General features: G+C 32.1%; 2 protein-coding genes across 2 annotated transcripts; both read right to left on the bottom strand.

Moving 5' to 3' along the window:
• Positions 1 to 1932: 1932 nt before the first annotated feature.
• On the bottom strand, positions 1933 to 3717 carry LOC107019710 (CCR4-NOT transcription complex subunit 9-like). The gene is made up of 8 exons (XM_027916926.1): positions 3443 to 3717; positions 3281 to 3373; positions 3158 to 3200; positions 2981 to 3090; positions 2795 to 2899; positions 2522 to 2727; positions 2356 to 2425; positions 1933 to 2239 (listed from the first exon to the last, which is right to left on the bottom strand). The coding sequence occupies exons 1-8, from the start codon at positions 3629 to 3631 to the stop codon at positions 2129 to 2131; spliced, it is 927 nt and encodes a 308-aa protein (XP_027772727.1). The 5' UTR covers positions 3632 to 3717; the 3' UTR covers positions 1933 to 2128.
• A 594-nt stretch (positions 3718 to 4311) lies between these two features.
• Positions 4312 to 5865, bottom strand: LOC107019709 (butyrate--CoA ligase AAE11, peroxisomal-like). Its single transcript, XM_015220099.2, has 2 exons — positions 5553 to 5865; positions 4312 to 5445 (listed from the first exon to the last, which is right to left on the bottom strand). The coding sequence occupies exons 1-2, from the start codon at positions 5748 to 5750 to the stop codon at positions 4312 to 4314; spliced, it is 1332 nt and encodes a 443-aa protein (XP_015075585.1). The 5' UTR covers positions 5751 to 5865.
• Between the last annotated feature and the right edge of the window lie 2985 nt (positions 5866 to 8850).

Genomic DNA, 8850 nt, shown 5'->3' with positions numbered 1-8850 from the left:
CGATAATACTGTTTCTTTTAAAGAAAAGGAGTTTGTATTAATGCAAAATGAAGTTATACTCTTCTAGGGGTGTGCAAAAATCAACTTAACTGATATATTGAACTGAAAAAAATCACTATTGTTTTATGGGTATTAAGTTAACGGTTTAGTAAAAAATATTGCTGGGTTATCGATTTGATTTACTACTTTATGATTTTGGTTTAACCTAATAAATTATATTAAAATTACTATTTTACTTGTAATTATATAATAATGACTTTTAACATTTTTTTTTTACCAACTTTATTTCCTAAAATTTAGTATTACTTTCTAACGTACGCAATATAAACTAGACTCTTTCTCTCTAGTCCGACACCGTTTCTCTTCTTGACATAAACTATTATTACATTCTTTCACATCAATTTTAGATTTGAATGTTAACAAGATAGACAATTAATTTATTAATGTTAAACAAAGTGATCAATGTAGAAATTTTGCATTGCACTTCACTTCTTGCTACTATTTCTATTTATGATGAACATCCTGTATATATCATTTGTGAAGTGTAGGGGTTGTGATATTTATGTTTAGATGATTGACTAATTGACTTGTGAATCAAAGTTCAGGCTGTTGATATTAGTTACGGGTTGATGATACAAAAAAAAAAAAACTTTGCTAATTTTGAAAAATAGTTTTTTTTTTTGGTAAGTTAGTAAACAGTAATTGTAATCCCATTCCATTCAGATTGAGCAATAATTTTGGAGACAATTATTGTTAATTCCCATTCCATCTCAAATGAGGAAACACTATTTCTTATATAATAGACGTAACACATTATACTCACCAAGCTATTCACTTTCTCAACTTCTTTGTTCGTTTTTTGGTTCAAACATAATTAGTTACTAGTTAATAATGGTTGGAGATAATGCTGATCTAGAATTGGGAGGGGAATCATCAACAGAGAATGCATTCAAAGACGAATATGTGGTTTGATGATGAGTATACTAGACACAACTTCTGGCTTGATGGGAGATTTCAAGACTGGTTTCTTAACCCTTACATCCCCGCGTTCCATGTTCTTATTGGAACTGCCATGGGCTGTGTAATAACCCCTCTAGTCTTCTAGAACGGCCTATCCAGAAGGTTCATACCCTGCATGGAATCGCCCTACTTGGAAGTCTACCCAAACATTGCCTCAACCTCTCTATTTGTTTCTTTCTGGCTGCTATTCTCATCAACTTAGTGACTCAACTGCTGAAGAAATTTGAGACCAACTATAGAATTTATCGATTCATTCCAAGTCCAATGTGCATGGCCATACCATTTTACCTTGGAGGCTACTTTGCTATCGAAATGTGTCTAGGCTCATTGATCCTATTAGTTTGGCAAATGTATAACAAGCAGAAGGCTAAAGATTGGTGAGTCATTGTGGGGAATTCCAGCATCTATTCTTGCTCTAGCTGGTGCCAAAGCTCTATTTTGCTTGAAAGTTTAGTCACAGACCACTTTTAGCCCTTCCACTTAAGTCTAATTAGAGTTTGATTGTCTTTAACAATCCAAATTAGGTTAAATAGCTCAGCATCTTATTTTGAGGTACACTATAAGAAAACTGTAAATTACATGGAGATTTTTTTGGGGATTAGTATGAAAATCGGTAGGAAACTTATTTTCCTGCAAATTTTCATATTAATTCCCAGGACATTTTCTTATAGTGGTGTTTAGTAATGATAAAACAAGTTCTGTTTCTATATACCCTTGCTGTTTTCAATTTTAATAGCAATTTTGTTCGATTTCTATTGCACATTTAATCTTCTACATCTACTAAGCTGTACTTTTGTTCTCTGGGTGGGTGTCTATGAATATCTCACAATGTGAATGAAAATAAGGAGCAAATGGAGTCTGTCAAATACAAATATATATGTTGTCTCTGTTGGGATTTGAATATCAGACTTCATGGTGCTCAATTCACTTTATCGATCACTAAGCCAGACCCTTGGCTGCTAGTCGTCTTTTTCATGTAGATGTACAATTTATGATTTTGTGGAAAATAGCAAAAGGAGAATGCTCATTCAGCAAGCAGTAAGACTAGTTAGAGGTTCATATTCAAAATCATTATATAGTAAAGCTGCAAAATTGTTCTCTATATATGCTACCTCTTTCTACTATTCCTTCCCAACACTTCTGCTACCAATAATTGTGGTGGTTGACGAGTTAGATTCAACACTAGCTGATGCAGCATATTTGGAATCTCTGGATCGTCCTGCAAATTAAACCCTAAAATTACTACTTAATATCATAAACTATATTTTGGTTTAGTACATAATTAGCTAGAGGGATGTTGATCTGTACTGGGAAGAAATAAGACGATGGACTCACACGAGTAATGTTGCCAAAAGTGTTGTCAATTAGCTGTTGTGGAAAATAGGTTCTCACTGCATCATATATCCTGTATCATGAAGGGAAAGATCAAATGAAACAATAATGTTGTTGATAATTTAGAGACTAATTCACCATAAGAGCAGCAGGGACAAAAACAAATTACCCGCCTACCCATGCTACTCGCGAAAGACTTAGGTAGCATTGAACAACATATTTTATCTGCTGTGAGCAAGGGATTTCATCACAAGTAAATTTGTCTACCAGTTGATGCAGGACTTGTATCACTAACAGAAAACGAGCGGGGAGAGCACAACAATATTTTAGCCCTTTCTCTTGCATCAAGATTTTCACAAGTATGAATGTTGCAACCTGCACAGACAGAGTAATTCAGAAAAAAAGGTTGAAAAAGACAGTCAAAAGGTTTGGTCTCACTAACCTTCCGTATCTGTTGATGACCATGAAGGATGCAGTGCAGGCATAAATGAACTACTTGTGTGTCTAGCAATAAAAGAAGAATTTCTTGCCCATATGACTCATCAAACTGCACAACAAAGTCAGAATTAGTATCAGATTATGAAATTAACTTGAAAGACTGATGCATTGAAGGTACATTAGGTATGACCTTTGCTAGTTCAGCAATAAGATTCAAGATGCTAAGCGTCACACCTTGCAGAGGCCTCATCACATTTTCAGAAACTTGGAGAAATGGATTAAGAAAATATGGTATGTTTGCTGCATAAGAAAGATTGAAATAAGTCTTGTTCCGTATCACAATCTAAACAAAGCAATCTGTTGCTACCTCTGAGGAGGCCGATTCTTGCATCTGGATGTGAAGCCATACACTGCAGCACTCATAAAAGATTAATATCATCAAGAGGCACTCACTATATGAAAATCATCAGAAACGGAAAAGTGAATTCACCTGAATTACATTAAGAGCATTACAAAGTCGAGTAGTTTCCGTCATAGTTAATATTGTTGGGTCTAAAAGTTTGGGGTACACTGCTACTACTTCCTAAAATCAAAATTAGATCCATAAGATAATTTCACACATCGAATACAATGAAGCAATTCGATCATATACCTGTAAAAGTATGGGGAGTGTAAGTTCAGAGTTCCACAAGTGAAATCCAAGATCCATGCGCATTGCTTCAGTTGATTGATGTATGATGAATTTGTTGAGTTCAACAAGAACATTTCCGCGAATACTACTCTCACGAAGATTCACTATCAATAGATCCATCCTGTAACGATGCTCCCACGAATTACTCATTTTCAGAAAATGGTTAAACTAAATCTTTATCTTCTTGTTTCCTTTTTCTGCACTCTGTTTATTATGAATTTATGAAGGAAACAGAGAGAAGATACTCATATATATACACAAACACGCGGGAAAGTTTCCCTTCATGCAGAATGTCGGGATTATTAAGTGGGTCGGATCGAGTTAAAATTCGATAATTTAAATAAAATTGAGTAATTTTAATTGATTTGGGGATTTTCAAAGAGGTCGCATATTTGTTAAATTTATTGACATGAGGGGTAACAATAACTTTATCTTTTATCTTCTTGTTTCTGTGTGTATTATATACATTCGCGGGAAAATTTGCTGTTAATGCAGAATCTCGGGATGATAACTTTCTCACAAGTTTTTTTCTACTTTTTTTTTAATTCAACAGCTAATTTGTATTTATGGTTAAAATTATTCTTCACTTATTTTCATATAAAATTTATTGTGAATGTTTTAAAAATAGTTTACACATATAAAAACTAAATCAGAGCTGCAAAAAAAAAAAGTAAATAAAAAATACTCCACCTATCTCTATTTTCTACACAAATGGGTCATCAAAATTCGTTATCAAATGATTCATTGATGGAATTAAGTTTGGTTGTATGAAAATTTTATGTGATTCCCCCTTTTTCTTCGATGAAGGCATACATGCATTTGTATATCTCCTATATATATAAATCTTTGCATCTATCTTTGATTTCCAAATACCCATCTGGATGAATCACTCCCATATCCCCTGTGAAAAACCAACCGTTCTTGAATACTTCTGAATTCGCCTTTTCATTTTTTAAGTACCCTTTCATGATACTGCTTCCCCTCAGGCATATTTCCCCTGTTGTTTTCCCATCACGAGGCACACTTTCCATATTCTTGAATTCCTTCACATCAACATCAGCAAGTGTTAGTATGCCCAGCCCTTGTCTTGCCTTTAACCTGGCTTGTTCTTCCCACAGTAATTTGCTCCACTTGGCTTGCCACTCACACACCAGGGCTGGTCCAGTGGCCTCCGTGAGCCCATAGGCATGGACAACGTGGAATCCCACCCTCTCGATTCTTTCAAGCAGTGGTGCTGGTGGGGGTGCACCCCCCACCAAAACTTGTACCGGAGTCATTATTTGACGCTGCTCGTGTGGCTTGGCCTCAAGGATTATGCTGAGAACAATAGGTGCAGCACACATATGCGTTACTTTGTGTAACACTATGTTGGAGTATATTTCTTGGGCTGTTGTATTGCGCATACAAACATTGGTGCCACCCCTTGCAGCTATTCCCCATGTGAAAGTCCAACCATTGCAGTGAAACATAGGGAGGGACCATAAGTAGACAGGCTCAGTACCCATCTCCCATCCCAAAATCAAACTCAAAGTGCTTAAAAAAGCACCTCTGTGGCTGTACACGACTCCCTTTGGCTCTGAAGTTGTACCTGATGTATAGCTCAAAGTAATTGGATCCCATTCGTCATCAATATTCTCAACGACGTGCTCAGGGCTGCCTTGGAACACCAACTGCTCGTAATCAAGCTCCCCAAACCGAATTCCAGTAGGGGAATCTATGTCATCAATGACAACGACAAGAGGCATTGGCATTTGAAAGTCGGACAGTAGTATTTCAATGGCCTTTTTAGCTTTGTCAATGTATTCATAGTCAATAAAAAAGATCTTGGCTTCTGAGTGCTTGAGAATAAGGGCAACATTTTTAGCGTCCAGCCTTGTATTGATGGCGTTGAGCACAGCCCCTGCCATAGGCACAGCAAAATGCATTTCTAACATGGCCGGTACATTTGGTGCAAGGACTGAGACCTACATGATTGTAAAATCAAGCCACATTAATATATGACCATAATCTCAATGAACTCATATATGAGAATTACTCGCGATAATTAAAATGTGTATCTAGATAGACTTACCACGTCGTTCTTGACAATGTTTAAGGAGCGAAGGGAGGAAGCAAGGCGACAACAACGTTCATGGGTTTCCCGCCAATTGAAGCGAACATTGGCATAAATAGTAGAGGTGCGGTTGGCATAAGAATTAGAGGCTCTGGTTAAAAAGGTGAGAGGAGTAAGAGGCACATAATTAGCTCCACATTTAGGTAAATTATCCATGGGATTATATGGCCAAAGTTACAATTTGTTAACAATAATAAAATGATGTGGTTTGGAAAAGGTTTGCAACTTTGTATTTGGAGAGGTATAGAAAATTTGTGTATGCAATGCAGCTGATGGGTTCTGTTTATATAGAGAAAAGTTAGCCCCCTGCCTATGTGGTCCCCTAAATGGTTGTTTAGATGGAAATAGTTGAGAAATTACAGTGAATATGTTATGCTAATACCAATTACTTAACACACATGGAGTATTTCATAATTTAAACTTTAAACAAAAAAAAAAAAAGACTTTGACATTGACTATTAAATGTCCTCAACAAGTATTTAAAAGCCACGTAACTAGTTCCTTTCACCCTTAAATTTTAACAAACAGAGAAAAGAAATGTGAACTGCCCTTAGTGCATTTGATATTTACTATAAATATTTAATGTATAAATATGTTGGAAATGATTTTTAATGTATTTAAATTTAAAAGGTGATCAATTTGGTCCCAAGACATATAAGTAAAGAAAATCGTTGTGTTTGTTGTTGAAATAGACTAAGGCTCTCGGCATCTTAGACTTCCTTTCATACTATTTACTATAAACTTACGATTTTCTTCAAGTTCTACCTTTGAAAGTTTTTTTTACGTCTCTTCCAAGTTTGGGTTATGAAGTTTGATGTGCATTTTTAATCGTATTGAATGTTACAAGAATATATCTTTGTTTGGTAGTTTGATACCAAAGACATCTGTTTTGATAAAAATAAGAATAACGATTATCTTTACTTATATGATTTAGGACCAATTTGATTTCATTTTTAAATATATTCAGGACTTTTCCATCATATTTATACATCAAATAAAATGAAAATCATGGGTTAAGGACCAATTTTGATCATTTTCTCTTACTTGGGATACAAACAATTTCATAACATTGAACATAAATGCCAAGAAAAGGGTTGTTAGTTTAAGCAAAAAATATATAAAAGAATATCCTATGGTCATATAACGTGTGGTGACTAAAAAAAATATCTTTGAACATTTTATCAAATTCATATCTAAATAACCAATTTTTTTGGGGGGAAACACAAATAAAAATCATATAGCACATCAGATTAAATGACAAAAAAAAATCTTTTATTTCTTTGGGTAGGTTTTTAATAATTACGTTCTTTGAATATATTATTGTGCTATTTTGTTTGTAAATATTTGTCAACCGTATGTATTTTTGTCTTCAAAAAATAATTAACAAACTTTAGCTATAGATTTTTACGAGAATTTAGAAAGCAAAAAGATTTACAAAACGCGATACGTACATAAAAGATTCACTGTATAAAAAATAATTTTTAAAGACAAATTAATTAATTGTAATATCTTAATTATGGTCAATATTTATTTTTAGTGGCAATTTATTCTTTTTTATAAATGTCCTTAAAATTTATAGCGACACTAAATTTAATGACAATAACTAATGCAAAAAAGATTTACTAACATTTTTTGTTAATGTGTATGAAAAACTATTCTTATTATACTTCCTTTTTTTTTACATGTCATCCTTACTATAAATAGTTGGTCCATCATATTTGTCATTTCATAAAATGAATGAAATCATGAATAAATTATAATATTTTTTTTATTATACCTAGTTTTTTTGTTATTAATTAGTCTTAAAAATAAATATTTCAGCAACCTAGAAAGACTAATAAGCAATTAATGTTCATTGCAATTATTTCATACATTGATTTATTACTCTCACCACCACACTACTCTGTAAAATCTAATTTCAAAAAAGAAATCTTTACAAACAATTTTTTTTAAAAAAATGGATAATTTACTCATTTATTGAAAAATTGACTTTGAAAATATATTAGTAAGAATAGAATTATAAACTTAATTTATTATATACAAGCGAAATTTAAAAAATGACATACTAAAAAGGAACGGAAGAAATAGTGAGATAGAAACAAATAAGAGTATGAATATATTTTTTTAGTGCAACGCTAATTCACTACTGATAGATTCCCACTAAATCTGTTAAAATTTTATCTACAATAAATAGTTTGATCATGCGCTATTGTAAATATTGAAATTTGCTCGACTTTCTTTGATGAAATTTTGGATCTAATCTGAATTAATATATGTTATTGTTCTTAAAATATCAATGTTAATAGTATAATCATCAGATATTATTTATCTTTTTTATACTAAATGAAATAAATTATCATTATATTATTTATTTTAAATCTTTTTGAAAAAGAATATTATGAATAAATATCGGTGGTGTACTTTATCAATCCCTTTCAAACTCCAATACAAAAGGTGATTGATTACCACCCTCCATTGTCTGTTTCAACACTAGTTATGATATTTTCCATCATACAAAACCAATAATAGTTTAGAATCATAATCAATCCCTTTCAAACTATATATATTAAAACGTCCTATTTAAAAAAATTTATCTATTTTATTTTTATTATTAAATAAATTTCCTTTAGAAATGCTTGGGAGTATTTCCTAATGTGTGCATGTGAAAAATTAATCGTGAACAATTATTATTGGACAGAGAAAAATATTTTGTTTCTTGAGGATTCATTTAACAAATTTATAAATGTTAAATTTGATTAAATTTATTTAATACCAACAAAAAATTAAGATATTCAAAAATTTCTACGAAAAAATATTATAAATTACAATTTTTTTCATATAACATGTTAAATATTTAAGAAAATTATGTAGTTTGACATTAAAAAAATAAAAGTATTTTGATACAGAAGTAACACATCTGAGTGGCTTTAAATAGAAAATCGACTATTCGTAGTATGTTGATAGATAAAAATTTAATTAGTGATTTAATATTTATTTTTTTTAAAAAAACTAGTTATACTAATTGATTTGGAAATAGAGAAATAGCAAATTATGAGGTCGTTGTGATTACAAGAAGAGAAACTAGAGTGGTGGCTACTATTAATTATTATAATACCTATCACCAATTATTCTTTATTGTCTTCCAATATTATGATTAATAAATATTTATAGTGAATTTTTGAGAAACTTTACCAAGCACAATAGTGGAAGAATGAGGGGAGGGGCCAATATAATCCCTTGTCATGTGCTTTCTTTT

The sequence above is a fragment of the Solanum pennellii genome, chromosome 5, assembly GCF_001406875.1.
Source record: "Solanum pennellii chromosome 5, SPENNV200".
Classification (NCBI taxonomy): Eukaryota; Viridiplantae; Streptophyta; class Magnoliopsida; order Solanales; family Solanaceae; genus Solanum; species Solanum pennellii.
Note: the sequence above shows the minus strand (reverse complement) of the source record. Positions and strands in the feature narration are given on the sequence as shown.

Excerpts from the sequence above, each read along its gene's own strand:
- LOC107019709 (XM_015220099.2), bottom strand. The coding sequence starts at position 5,750 with ATGGATAATTTACCTAAATGTGGAGCTAATTATGTGCCTCTTACTCCT. Across the intron at positions 5,446-5,552 it reads ACATTGTCAAGAACGACGTG|GTCTCAGTCCTTGCACCAAA; the intron begins GTAAGTCTATCT and ends ACAATCATGTAG.
- LOC107019710 (XM_027916926.1), bottom strand. The coding sequence starts at position 3,631 with ATGAGTAATTCGTGGGAGCATCGTTACAGGATGGATCTATTGATAGTG. Across the intron at positions 2,426-2,521 it reads CGAGTAGCATGGGTAGGCGG|GATATATGATGCAGTGAGAA; the intron begins GTAATTTGTTTT and ends TTCATGATACAG. Across the intron at positions 2,240-2,355 it reads CTTTTGGCAACATTACTCGT|GACGATCCAGAGATTCCAAA; the intron begins GTGAGTCCATCG and ends TTTAATTTGCAG.